Source organism: Sorex fumeus, unplaced genomic scaffold, assembly GCF_029834395.1.
Source record: "Sorex fumeus unplaced genomic scaffold, SorFum_2.1 ptg000006l, whole genome shotgun sequence".
In the NCBI taxonomy this organism is placed as follows: Eukaryota; Metazoa; Chordata; class Mammalia; order Eulipotyphla; family Soricidae; genus Sorex; species Sorex fumeus.
Genome location: NW_026606063.1, coordinates 38,241,357 through 38,255,907, shown reverse-complemented (window position 1 = coordinate 38,255,907; position 14,551 = coordinate 38,241,357). Strand labels below are relative to the sequence as shown.

The 14,551-nt window shown below is 50.9% G+C and overlaps 1 protein-coding gene across 2 annotated transcripts; it reads right to left on the bottom strand.

Annotated features, from left to right (window-relative positions):
* Window positions 1-8,622: 8,622 nt before the first annotated feature.
* EGR4 (early growth response 4) lies at window positions 8,623-11,174 on the bottom strand. 2 transcript variants are annotated; one of them, XM_056122485.1, is made up of 2 exons: window positions 10,726-11,174; window positions 8,623-10,293 (listed from the first exon to the last, which is right to left on the bottom strand). In XM_056122485.1, exons 1-2 carry the CDS (start codon window positions 11,165-11,167, stop codon window positions 8,972-8,974), a joined length of 1,764 nt encoding a protein of 587 aa, XP_055978460.1. In that variant the 5' UTR covers window positions 11,168-11,174; the 3' UTR covers window positions 8,623-8,971. The 2 variants fall into 2 exon arrangements, with proteins under 2 accessions (XP_055978460.1, XP_055978467.1); XM_056122492.1 differs by having other exon boundaries at window positions 8,623-10,290.
* Between the last annotated feature and the right edge of the window lie 3,377 nt (window positions 11,175-14,551).

The following is a 14,551-nucleotide window of genomic DNA, read 5'->3' as shown; positions in this document are numbered from 1 at the left end:
GCCGCCGCCGCCGCCGCCCAGGGTGGGGTGAGGGAGGGGTGCAGGGACCGCTGGGGGCTGGGCGTCCCCCGTTCCCCGTCTTCCCGGCCGGGTCCCCGCCCCGCGTCGAGTGTCTGCCCGGGACACCTCCCGTTGTGGCCTCTGCTAAGTCACCCGGGGTCCGAGCCTCTCTAACCATCCCCCCGGGCCTTGGGCCTGGCGCTACCGCGGGCAAATCCTGGGGTAGGCGGGGGGACCCGAGGAGGCCGCGCGCTGCACAGCTTGGGCGAGGGGGGAGGTGCCTGGGTCCTTAAGCGCCCTCGTGGGTGGCGCCTGGCGTGTGCACGTGCGGACTTGGGGTCAAATGCTTGGTTTCCGGAGAAATCGCGTGGGGGCAGTGTTTTCTGGGCATCTCGAGGGATCCAGGGGAGCTGGGAATGGCTTCGGGCCAGGCGCTTTCTCGGCTTACCTTCAGGGTGTCATCTAGGAGTCCCTTCCCTGTCACAAACCCCATCAAGAAGATCTAGAAGAGAAGGAGGGCAGAGGACTCCCCCAGGCCGGACTCCTCCCTCGTCCTCTTGCACACCCACGTTACACTTGTTTAGGGGAGATGCCTAGCTCACAGCGCTGGAGTACCTTAGAGGCCAGACTCTTGGCTAAATGCCAGTCCAGCTGTAGAGGTAGGAACACTCTTGGCCCACCGAGGCCTGGAGGAAAAAAAAATCCTCAAGGCCGCAGCGGGGACGCTGGGCTTGGGGCTGTCCAGCCCAAGGCCGAGCTGTGCGTGGGATGAGGTTGTTGGTGATGGCATTTCAGGTGTTGAGAGAAGCATGGGCACCAAGACCATCATGAATTGCGTCCGGATGCAGCAGAGCAAAGATCCTGTAAAGCCCCAGGATTGTCCGATAAAGACAGAAGAGATTCTCCTCTGGAGCTACTGGGGGTGATTGTCAGGGGAGTAGTGTGGAACTAGGGATCTAATATGCAAAGCATGAACTTCAACCCTTTATGCAATCTCCCTGGTCCAAGGATTTTTTTCCTTTTTGGGTCACACCCACGATTCACAGTTATTACTCCTGGCTCTGCACTCAGGAATTACCTCTGGTGGTGCTCAGGAGACCATATGGAATGCTGGAACATGAACCCTGGTCTGCCGAGTGCAAGCAAGGCAAATGACCTACCCACTGTGGGGGGCGGTGCTTCCAATAAATGTTCAGGGTCTCCCAGGTGACTTCAGGTGACACTCTGCCTGACTAGCAGTTCCAGACTCAGCACAGTGCAGTTCTAGGGGCTACCGAGGCTTCCCCATGCATCAATTAGGGCAGAGAGAGATTGAATTCAGAATCTCAAACATGCTGGCACCCTTGAACTATCTCTCTGACCCCACAAAATCTTACACCTAGTGAATGAGAAATCACTTTTCCTAACATCTAAATGGTAACTGTTCTTTTTAACTAACTGTCAACCATCATACCAATTAAAACTTTTTTATTTTTTAAATCCTTTCTCTTCTGTCACTGCTGTGATGTCCCAGTGTTGTACTTGTGGTGGCGCTAGGGAATCAACAAATGGCAGAACTGCTGGGGTTGAATTTGAAGATGTGGGGCAGTGCCAGGGATCAGAGCTGAGGCCTGGTGACTGCAAGGCTGACCCTCTGCCACTGCGCAACAGTCCCAGGCTCTGTACTACTCACTTGAATGCATATCATGAATGTATGACTATTTTTTTTTTTGCTTTTTGGGTCACACTCAGCGATGCACAGGGGTTGCCCCTGGCTTTGCACTCAGGAATTACTCCTGGCGGTGCTCAGGGGGCCATATGGGATGGCTGGGAATTCAACCCGGGTCAGCTGCATGCAAGGCCAACAACCCTACCCACTGTGCTATCGCTCCAGCCCCAAGAATGTATGACTATTAAATTTACTTTACATTGGGAAATCTAAATTTCAAGCCTAGCCAACGGCACAGGTAGGATTTGAACTTAAGTAACCAAACCCCACAATCCAAACACAGTGCCCTACTGCTATCCCTTTGCTGTGGTAAATACACTGAGCCTTCCTGTGCCAAAATTCACCTACCTTTTCTGACAGCCAAAAATACCTGTATATTATCAGAAAGAGAGAGATAGACATAGAAAGACTGCATTCATCTGGGGAACATAAAGTAACAAAATAGGAGACTAACACCCAAGAGTGGCCGCGATTAGTACCAGGAGGTTTACTCCATGGTTTGGAGGCCAGCCACACATGCTAGGGGAAAAGGCAGCTCAGATACAGAAGGGAGCACCAAATAAAGGGTGTTGGGAAGATCCTCCCAGGATGGGAGAAGCATGCTGAAAGTAGACTGTAGACCAAGCATGATTGCCACTCAATGCCTCTTTTGCAAACCACAACACCCAAAAGGAGAGAGAGGACAAAAGGGAATGCCCTGCAACAGAGGCAGGGTGGGATAGGGGGATGGGGGGTGGGAGGGATACTGGGATCCGTGGTGGTGGGAAATGGGCACTGGTGGAGGGATAGGTACTTGATCATTGTATAACTGAAACCCAAGCACAAAAATTTGTAAGTCTACAACTGTACCTCATAGTGTTTCACTAATAAAAATTTAAAAAATACCTGTATATTATCTTGATTCTGCCTATGTTTATTAATGTATATCTTCATTCTGTGGCTTCCTGTAATATTTGAAAATAAACTGGGACATGCTTATGGAAATATGTGCTTGCTTTTGTGCATGAGAATGTGTGCATATACAAATATATATATACACAGGCATACTGAATGCATACATGCATGAAGAAGTACATGTAAGAAATAGCTGAGTACATGTTGGGTGTGCCTGTACTTCTGTGCTTATATGTATGTGCGTGTGTGTGTGTGTATGTGTGTGTGGTGTGTGCATGCTACATTTCACAGATACAGTTCCTACTTGGTTGTTATGGGAACCACCATTCTAAAATTGTTAAACCAAAACCCACTCAATGTGGGCCAGAGAAACCAAGAGAGCGAGAGCTGAGTGACAGACACAGTTGGGAGCCATGGTGGAAGCAGAGAACCGCAGGCTTAGCAAGAATTGGACAGGCACAGGTAAGCCACAAGATGGGGTTCCATTAATGGGAACCCAAAACTTGGATCAAGGCTTCAGTTCTGCTCCTTCCTGTCTCTCTCCTAGTCCTTCCTTCTTCCATTTTTCCAGCTTCAGGCTCTCCAGTCACCTTCCTTCTTCTTTACTCTTCTCTTTTCCTTTCTCCATTGAGGCCTTTAGACCTGTATTTTACAACCAGTCAACACAGCAATTAAGCACTAAGATATGTTGAGTGGTAGGTGTGGTGATACCGTGACCACACATGTGCATAAGACAAGGCCTACACCCTTAAAAGAATTCAGGAGTGGGAGGTTTGAATATTACAAGGGGAGGGAACAGAGAAAAGTGAGAGATGATAGAGGATAGAAGATTAATTGGGATCACATATGGAAGGTTTTCACTGAAGTGCATTTTTTTTGCAGAAATTTGCTGGAAGGTGGATACTGTAGTTATTATTCGTCGATTGCCTCGAGCAGGCCCCAGTAACGTCTCCTTCATCCTGGCCCTGAGGTTATATTCAAGGCTCTTTAGGAGAATGAGACCCATCATTGTTACTGGTACTTGGCATATTGGGTGCGCCACGGGGAGTTACTGCTCCTCACTGTAGTTAGTTTGGGATAAAACACCACTGATGGGGCCAGAGCAATAGTTTAGAGGGTAGGGCGTTTGCCTTCCATGTGGCTGACATGAGTTTGATCCCTGGCATCCCATATCCACCCTGAGCACCTCCAGGAGTAATTCCTAATTGCAGAGCCAAGAGTAGCCCCCGAACATCACCAGATGTGACCCAGAAAACAAAACAAAACGTCCCACTGTAGACGTTTCAGGGAAATTATACCAGTTTTATGGAATGGAGGGAGAGAGGATGAAAGCAGAGGAATTGCAGGAAGTGGTGTGGTATAGTTCAGGCTTGTCTCAATGAGGCACGGGGTTAGGATGAAGACAGAAGATCTAGCAGGGATTCCAGGTGGCTTTGCAGACTCTGTGCCCATATCCCATTCCATCAAGAGGCTTAATTCTTCCCCTTCTCTTCAGCACAAAGACTGTCTTCAGTAAGCCTGTGGCACTGACCTGTGAGTTGAGGCCCTCAATAATACTTGTAGAAAAAGTGGATATAAGGATACATGCACTGGTGTGGAACTAGAAAGCCCAATTCAATGCCCACTTTAGTCTTTCATCATTTGTGTTCCCTTAAAAAGAGAAACCCAGGGCCAAGGAAGATAGTTCAAGAGGTTACTGTGCATGCTTTGCATGCAGGAGTCCTGGATACCATCCCCAGCACTGCATCGTATAGACCACCAGGCCACCAAGCTCTGCTGGAAGTGAACCAAATATACACACATATATTTGTGTGTGTGTGTGTGTGTACATATAGTGAGAGACACAGAGAGAGAGACAGAGAGCACCAAACTTCACAGGGCATCAGTTGCCTCCTCTATACATTGAAAAATCACAAAGGATGTTTCTAAGGTCCTTCTAACCAAATGTTATTATGTGAATCTACATGATTTTATAGCTAAAGTGTGCATGTAAAATGGGAAAGACGGCATGGCCTGAGGCAATAGGCACAGAAAGGATAACTGTAGGAAAAAATTTTTTCAAAGGGGGTGCAAACCCAGTGATGCTCAGGGGTAACGCCTGGCTCTGCACTCAGGAATCACTCCTGGCAGTGTCTGGGCAAATTATATGCGATGTCAGGGATCAAACCCAGACTGGCTGCATGCAAGACAATCCGGGCTGGCTGCATGCAACTTGCTGTACTATTTCTCCAGCCCCTGTGGGAAAAATTCTAATAAAGGAGTTAACATCTTCTGGCTACAGTTTTAAGCAATATGGAGAATTAGATAATCCATAGACTTTCCTACTACAAATATGTGGACAGGTTCACAAAATAGAATAGAAATCCCAAATGCTTAACTGAGCCTGCAAGAAAGGAAAGAAAATTTATGAAGACCCAAATAAGAGAATTGAAGCCAAAAAATGGAAGCATGAGATTTGCCATGTGTAATCCCAAGAGGTTTGGGGAGGGAGTTGTTTCTGAGAATGTGTAACTAGTATTGTTTGAACTTGTAACACTGGCCTGATGCCAGAATCCCTAATCAAAAAGTTAACACAATGACTCATCTCCATCAGTTGATATTCCTTTTTTGTTTGTTTTTGAGCCACCCCTGGTGATGCTCAGCATTTACTCCTGACTCTGCATTCTGGGATCAGGCAGGCGTGGGGGACCATATGGGTGTCAGTAATCAAGCCTGGGTCCACCAGGTGCAAGGTATTAATTTTCTGGCCCCAATATTTCTAACATGGATAGTGGGAGCAAATACAGAGTTGCTCAGGAAAAAATACCCTTATCTCCAGCCACAGAGTACTGTGGCCTAGGTAAAACCCCATTGAAGATGAATTAACAAGTTAAATGCTGCAATACTTAAAGGACACAATGTGCCATGAATTAGAGTAGAAAAGACCCTGAATAACTTTAGTAAGTTACAGCCCACCTGGCCAAAGAGACAACTCAAGGGTTGACCACATGCTTTGTATGCAGGAGACCTGAGTTCAATCTTTGGCTCTGCATGGTCTCCCAACCACTGCCAGAAGACAACTTCAAACACAGCGCCAGGAGCAATCTCTTAGTACTACCAGGCCCTAAACCCAAAAGTAACTAAACAAAGTTTGTGTACATTTATCTTTTAAAAACAAACAAACACACACAAAACAGTATAGGGTCTGAAGAGGTGGAATAGGGGTAAGGCACTCGTGTGGGGCTTATCCTGTAAAGATTTGGTTTAACTCTCAGGTGCCACATATGGTTCACAGGCCCTCCAGGGATCAAGGAATCCTAAGTACAGAGCCAGGAACATACACTAAGCTCCATCTGGTGTGGCCCAACCCTCCCCCAGACCCCCAAATACAGTCCACCTGAGAGCCTGATGTGGTCTAGGCAGGGGTCGAAAGTGAGTTCCATGAAACTGTACAAATGTGTCTAGGTGTGTCTAGGGAACCAAACAAATGATGGCTACCACTAGCAGAAACTTGGTAGATGGGAGGATGATTTGGTTTCCGGCAGACTGCAGTTGAAATGGTGATGGGATACTGCGATGACAATGTTCATGAAGCTGCAGGTGGGCTGAGAGGAAGGCTGGCTCTGATGGCATCAAGGGAGTAGTGATGGCTGAGGCCTAGGAATAAATGTGATCTCTAGAGAGACTGATAGGGTAACAAAAGAGATAGGTCAGAATAAAGGCTAGGCATATATCTATGTTTTGAGAATCTGACAAAAAAACATAAAAAGAATCAAGCAAGGAAAATGTGCTCTGTTAGTACCCAGTTTTGTTGGATCCTGGGCTAGGGCAACTTTCTGATTGCTCCCCCCACCCCCCGCCCCGCCAATTGCTGCCCAAACATTCTCTAATGGAATCTCCAGTAAACAAAAGAGATTTCTCGAGGAATAATAGACCTTTTTTGACTTGGAGATCTTCAATCATATGGGACTCTGATATTGGTATTACTAAGAAACTTCTGAGTTTTTGGTTCTGTTTTTGTGTGTGTGCTGGGGATCCAACCCAAGGCCTTACACATGCAAGTTATGTTCTCTTCTGCTGCCCCACATCCCCAGACCTCTGAAGTTCAGTATTTTCATCAGTGATAAAGGGCTCAGGGGGTGTGAGAACAAATTGGGGTATAAAAAACTTATATTTATGTAATGTACTGATATAGACATAAACTGTTGGCCTTCTTTCTTTGTTCCAGCTGTGTGGTTTAGGACCAGTTGTTTGAAACATGGGCCTTTATGCTCCACTTTTTCCCTACTCTGCATGGAAAAGTGCTATGTCTATAAATGAAAGATGTGGTCCCTTAAATAGTAAGATAATGGATGTGGTCATTATCCTATTTCAGTGTATCTACAACTTATTTATTACAAGGTCTTATAGTCCATCATATATATATATATATATCTTAATAATAGGGGTACTTTCCTCAGGCTATTCTTTTAAAAAGTTAGCTCCTCTAGAAGAGGTAATATTGAATCTTATGCCACAAATTAATTTTTCAGATAGAAGATATTCAGCCATGTGAATATCTGGGGAGATATTCACTTAACATCTGAGGGAGGGAAATGGGTGGAATTCTTTGGCTTGATAATGTCTCTGGTCAGCTGAAGAGTCGAGGTGTGGGTAAGCACATCTGAGAGAGAAGGGGTGAAGAGGCCAGAGGGTCAGAAGGTGGGTAGTTGATAGGGCTGTCAGGTTTTCTTTATTCAAGGATACTTAGCTCCAAAGAGAATGAAGTCACCGGACAGTCCCTTTCCTTCCTGTGGTAGAAATTAATTGTTGTTGGGGAGGAGAGATCAAGTACATTACCAACTTTGAAAGCTCGGAGAGGGGCAGAAAGCTTTAGGAGTTCAGGAAGTAAAGAGGAGCTGGATTTCATCCGTTTCCACCTTTTCCAACACAGAATTATGCAGTCTTCCCCACCTTCCTAGCGCCATTCCCCTGATGCTACGAAGGGCTCACTTAGAAGGGAAGCTGGTGAAAAGGGGTCATGGTGGATGCATGCAGGGAAGGCTGGGTCCCACTAGGCCCTGACACTAGGCACTTCTCAAGACGAATTACTCGTAGACTAACGGAGCCTCTGTGACACCCTTGAGTGTTCACCAACAGCACTGACGCTCCACAGTCTTCTGCTGCTGACTAGGGCTCCCTCTAGTTGCTGAACCCTCTTTTCACTTCCCAGTAGGAAGTGTGACTCCTAGCGGGAGGTGACTCCTGGTAGGAAGCTTTCTCAAACTGTGCTGTTAAACTGAAGAGTAGCCAGGGGTGAGGGTGTTCATAATAAAAGTACCGGCTTTGCAGTGAGTGTTTGATGCTGTCTGTTCCTATGTGAATTAACCATTAACAAAACCTGCATTATTTCTCATTTTAAAAATAGACTATAAAGGCCTGCTACACTTGGGATTGTAAAGGTTAAGAAGGTTAATACAGGGGCCATGTTTAACACTTAAGGCTCTCCATCGCTCTCAAGTTCTGGAAGGACCTTGAGCCCTCAGGCCAACTGTGATTAAATCCATCCATCATTTCAGCACATATTTATTGACTCCCTCCAATTGTGCCACAGTGCCTGACAGCTGTGCAATGATTCCGTGAGGGTGGCATCTCCTTTCTTTCCTTTACTGGCATATAGTCTCCCGGGGAATGGGCATGGGGATGGTTGAGGACCTTGGATAGCAGATTCATAAGCTTTTAGCACAATAATTTTAATTGCAAAAATAAACAGTTTTGTCAACTGCTTGAGAGTAGCGTTTGCTTTACAAAAAAAAAAATGAACAACAACAGAAAGAAAATTACCCCAAAGCGAAACGTCACATCCGATGGCTGCTGGAAAGGACATGGCTGTACAAAGTCCCGCGCGAGACCGGCTCGGCGCTGCCCCAGCCTGTCTGGGTGGGTGGGTGGGTGGGTGGGTGGAGGTGTCTGGGAGAAGGGCGTGGGGCATGCGCCAGTTACAAGAGCCAGAGAGAGAGAAAGAGAGAGCGCCAGAGAGAGAGAGGGGGGGAAGAGAGAGAGAGAGAGAGAGAGAGAGAGAGAGAGAGAGAGAGAGAGAGAGAGAGAGAGGAGGAGGCTGTCCTTGGTCCCTACCTACTCCCTGGGTAGCCACAGAGAGCTTTCCACCAAGAGCGGCAGGCAGTGGAGAGACCAAGCCAGCCGGGGAGCTGTCCACGGAGCCGGTGCTGAACGGTGCGCGTGCGGCGGGCGCGTCAATGGATCTGGTAGCGGGATCAGAGACCGGCTCCCGGGCTCCAAGGGGTGCCAGCCAGAGAGAGGTGGGAAGAGGAGCAGCTAGGAGTGCGGGCCGAGTCTTCCCCGTGTGCGCCGGGCGGCGGCGCCCCAATCTGCAAACCCATCTCTCCCTTCTCACAGGGCGGCGAAGGAAAGCCCCAAGGAGTAAAAGCCCAGGCCTTTGAGCCGCTCCTCGGCGCGCGCCTTCTGCTTGAGGTGCACCTTGCTGTGCCGCTTCTTCTCGTCGCTGCGCGCGAAGCGGCGGCCGCACACGTCGCAGGCGAAGGGCTTCTCGCCCGTGTGGGTGCGCACGTGCGTGGTGAGGTGGTCGCTGCGGCTAAAGTTGCGCAGGCAGATGCGACACTGGAAAGGCTTGTGGCCCGTGTGGATGCGCAGGTGGCGGTTGAGCTCGTCGGAGCGCGCAAAGCTGCGCACACAACTCTCCACCGGGCAGGCGAAGGCCTTGGCGTGCGGCCGCGGGCAGAAGCAGCGCGCGCTGCACTTGCCGCCTCGGCGCCCCTTGCGCCGCGCCTTGGCTGGGGGGAACGCCGCGGGGGGTGGTGGTGGAGGCTCGGGCACGCCGCTGCTCCCGGGGATGTCCGCCACCAGAGGCTTCGCGAAGTCCGCCCCGGCGCCGCGGAGGCCCAGCGGGGAGAGCACCGGCTCGGGGCCGGCCAGAAACTCGCCACCGTCGGCGCCGCTCCCCCCGTCTGCAGTGGGAGGGGTCAGGAGCCCCGGGAGGCCGTCGGCGCCCTCCCCCAAGTCTCCCGGGGCCAGCGGGAAAGCGTCGTAGGCTGCCGGAGGGTAGAGTCTATTGGCCGCGCCGGCCGGCAGCTCTGCAGGACAGCTGATGGAAAGCAAGTCTTCGATCTTGGTACCCATCGGGGGGAAACGGGTTTCCGGGGCGGCCTGGAAGCCTCCCTGCGACCCGCAGTTCCCTGGGGCGCCGGTCGAAAGCAGCTCCCAGGGCGCATAGGGCCCTTTGAAGGCCGAAGCAGCGTCCAGCGCGGGAGAGCCCGGAGGAGCCCGGAGGCCAGGCTTGACGTCGGGCGGGGAGAGCTGAGGCTCGTAGAGGCACTGCGAGGGGGCGCCAGCGGACGACGAGGCCTCCCAAAACGCCTCGGGGAAGGCGGCCGCGCCCAGATCCGGGGAGTAAAGGTCCGGCGGAGCCGGCAGCAGAGTGTCGGAGCCTGCGGGGAAAGGGGCGTCCAGCGGAGACCGGGACGCCGACGCTGACGCCTCCGGGCCGGGGAAAGGCGCAAGGCCTAGGATGCCCGACATGAGGTTGAAGAGTGCCTCCGGGTCGTGCGGGTGTTCGGGCACGGCCTGGATGAAGAAGCTCCCGCTGTAGCTGAGGCCGGGAGGGGGTGTGGGCGCTGGCCCCTCCAGGAAGCAGGAGTCCACCAGGTCTCCCCCGGCGCCGCAGCTGCTCAAAGCCCAGCTCAAGAAGTCGCCTGCTGGGGAGGGCGCAGGAATGAACTCCGGGTACAGCCAAGGGCAGGCGCGGAGTCGGCACCCCCTTTCCCCCCAACACTCACGAAGCCCACTGACACAGAGAAAGATGCAGTTTGGGCATTCTCATTCTCCTGGAGCCGCAAACCCCCCCTGGACGCTCGCACAAACATGCACACGCAAAACACACGTGCACGGGCGAAAAAAATGCCTGGATGCACGGCGCAGGTCCCGCGGAGGCGGCCGCCCCGGTGGGGGGTGGGGACGGGGTTGCAATTGGGGTTGCGAATCCCCAGGACCTTGCAATCGACCCTACCACCCCACCCCCCCAATCCTTCACCTCCACCGGGCTCCCGCGTCCCGATCCCTGCGGCTTCTCTGGCACCGTGCGCCCCCGCGCTGTGCAGCCGTCTGAGCATCCCGGCTTCGCTCCTTACCTCCGGGGTAGCCGGCGGCCGCGGGCGCGTCCCTGGCGGGCGGCTGGGACAGTTCTGGGCTGGGTTCGGCGCAACAGCCCTCGCTGGACTTGACCAGGAGCGCGTCGGGGCCAGAAAACTCGCTCAGGTGGAGCATGGCGCGGCGGCTGCGGGGCGCCGGGGGCCTTTCCCGCTGGGCTGGGGGGCGCGCGGGTGGCGGGGAAGCCGGCAGTGGAGGCGCCCCGCGCCTCGCACACCCGGACTCCTGGGCTTCGGGTACCGGGCGCTCAGCTCTGGGGAGGGGGTCGGGGGGCCGCGGCGCCCTAGCTCGCCGGGACCGGTTTCGGGCGGCTGCACCTCGCTTCTTCAAAGCGCAGCCGGGCTCCCCCAAACCGCGGCGCCCCCTCTTATATAGCGGCGGCGGCGCTGGCTCCGGGCTTCCGACTCCCCGGGCCACTGCCATTTCGGGAGGCCCCGGCCCTGCCGCCGTGACGTAAATGCCCAAACATGGACACAGGATGTGTGCCGGGGACTCCCGAAAAGGAAAGCTCGGGCTGTGACGTCGCCGCCGCCGCCGCCGCCGCCGCCGCTGCCGCCGGGTCCGTGCCGCTGCGTGCACGAGCGCGCGCTCCGAGCCCCGTGCGCGCCGGGACGCGGGTTCGCCCAAGGGGCCGCCACGCGGCGTGGGGGTCCGACGTGCTGCGTGCGCGCCCCCCACTACGGGAGCTCGGGAAAGACTGCCTTGGGCCTTGGGATTGAGCGGTTTGATGCTGTCTCGTTGAAATCGCCCCAAGCCTCAGTCTTCTTACCTGTGAAATGGAGCTATGTTCGAGCGCCTTCCAAATTGAATTGGGCAGCAAAAAAGAGTCCTTGGGTATACGGGCAGCTAATAAACCATAGAGATAGTGCTGCTCTCAGGTCTTGGCTTATACCTGTGTGATTTTTCACTTTAAAAAATAGTTTTGGTTCCCACCCCCCTCCACCCCGGCCCCAGGAAGGATAACTTTATTTCAATTGAAAAGCACCGGTAAGTTAGCAAGTAGCTAACGCCGAGAGGGGAAATGTCTATCAAAATAAGATATATTCTAAATTGGAAAAATACGAATACATCACGGGTAGCTTGCCAAGACTTTGCCGTGTGGGGAGAGATACTCTTGGTAGCTTGCGGGGCTCTCCGAAAGGGGCAGAGGAATCGAACACGGGTCGGCCGCATGCAAGGCAAATGCCCTACTCGCTGTGCTATAGCCCCCAAGTTGGAAAATAAAAATTTCTCCCCAGACATCGTAATGACACCTATGTTTCTTGTGTATTCCTTTAGGGCAAAAAATTGTGCCGAAGCAAATACAACACTATTCTGTGATACACCTTTTCTCAGGGATGGGGGGTGGGGGGGTGGAAGGGATACTGGGATCAGTGGTGGTGGAGAATGGGCACTAGTGAAGGGATGGGTACTTGATCATTGTATAACTGAAACCCAAGCACAAAAATTTGTAAGTCTACAACCGTACCTCATGGTGTTTCACTAATAAAAATTAAAAGTAAAGTAGTCAAGGGGCCAGAGAAATAGTACATCCTGTAAGGGCTCATTCCTTGCATATGGCCGATCTGGGTTTGATCCTTGGCATCCTGTATAGTTCCCTGAGCACTTTCAGGATTGATTCCTGAATGCAGAGCCAGGAGTAACCCCTGAGTAGCTGGCCCAAAAACCAGAACAAACAACAAATTGAGAGGTTGCTCCCGAAAATTTTGGACTTCCCTTGTTCCTTCTTTTCTGAGCCTGTATTGTAATGCCAGTAGTCCATTGGCCCTCAATTCGAGCGTGTGTAGAAAGTTTACAATTTTTGCCAAGTTTGTAAATGAATGTGAATATGTTGTCACACTTGATTAAATAAATTTTAACGTAACTGTGGGATAAATTCTAAGGAGCATAAGTCTAGGTCAAATGGTATGTACAATTTGGCAAGTTGTCCTCCAGAGAAGTTTTAGGACTAATTTCTACTTTTCTTTCACCCAAAGGATACTTGTGTGTGTGGGGGGGGGGGGGCGGTGCACACCCAGTGATGCTCAGGGGTCACTCCTGAATCTGCACTCAGGAATCACTCTTGGTAGTGCTCAGGAGGTCCATATGGGATGCCAGTGTTTGAACCTGGGTTGGAGGTGTCAAGGCAAGCACCCTAGCCCTGTGCCCCTCAAAAGATACTTTTATAGGCATTCCTGAGCCCCACTCCCTCACTCCACCATCATTTTCATATAAATAAGTTTTACTTTAGGATAGTTCCAGAAATACAGAAGATATCCCTGGAATTAGAACCTGGAATTATTGAGTTTCCTTTGAAAAAACTCAAAGCAACAAATCATTCCCTGACTTTAAGGATGCTGTATCTTTGCCATAGAAGGGCAGCCTTCCTTAACACCAACAAAGAAGCTTTTCTACTCTGAATGAATCTCTCTTCTTCGGTTTTCCATTTTAGTTCTTCATCCTCTTTAAAATGTTTATTTTTTCTCAAAACTCGTTTAATTGATTTCTGGAGCACAATGAGGGGATTAAATAGATATATGACATATTTTCTCTATGAATAGAATCAATTTGTGGTACTCTGAGTGCTGGAATGTGGTGAGGGCAGGGCCGGGACCCCTTCCCCCACTTTCTTTTCTTTCCTAGAATAGAAAAAAGAGCCATTAGGGGAGAGGGGTGTTAGGCTACAGCACGACAGGAAGTTGATCTCTCAGCCTCTTTTATCCGCTGGTATCCACCATTTGAAGAGAATGACAAAAGTACCCAAACTTCTCCAGATTCTCATTTCACCTTATATCCATTATCCAAACATTAATTAATTCTTTCTTTTTTTTTTTTTTTTTGCTTTTTGGGTCCTGGCGTTGCATAGGGGTTACTCCTGGTTCATGCACTCAGGAATTACTCCTGGAAGTGCTCAGGGGACTATATGAGATGCTGGGAATCGAACCTGGGTCAGCTCTGTGCAAGGCAAATGCCCTACCCTCTGTGCTATCGCTCCAGCCCCCATTAAATCATTCTTTTGTTCAATTTCTCTTTCATTTTTGGGGGAGACCTGAGGTGCTCAAGGATTATTCCCAGAAGTGCTTGAGGACACCAGGCTGTGCTAAGAATCTAACCTGTACATCTTGCAATCAAAACATGTGCTCAGCCCTTTGAGACATCTCTCCATCCCCATTCAGTTTCACAATGTTCATTTATTCCTGAAGTGTTTACCAGGGGTCAGAGGTAGATTTTTTATTTTGTTCTACCCGGAGCCATCTTGATCCCTCGGTTCCCATTACTTCACCACCCCCTCCGGACAACCCTACAGGTGTGTTCACAGAATGTCATCACATAACCACCTGCAAAACATATGCTCACACACTCGCATTCATCTTGTCTCTCTTATCATACAAAGGTTTGCACAGAATGCTTCGTAGGCAACATGGATTCATATATGCCACAGAAACAGATATATTTTAGCAGCATATATGTTTGCATACAGAAAATGGAGAAACTCAGCACATGACTATATGGGTTAGATGCATGGGGAAATACTTCCCTTAAATAGGACTTCAGACCCAGCATTTGCGTCTAATCCAAATGCATCTCCAGTGCCAGGTAATCCCACAGCAGACTTTCAGGGCACACATGCCTCAAATCCACTCTGGAGGGGGAGTGGAGGGGTTTGGCTAGGCCTGGGTCCAGGGCTCCCCAGGTTGCCCCGTCGGGCCAGATTGGCCAGCCCCAGGTTCCCCATCCCTTCTGCTGCTCTTCCCTCTGCCACAGCATTCCTACTCCTTCTTAGTCATGGATAATTCCCCTATCCTCTTGGCAAATCTCCAGACCAGT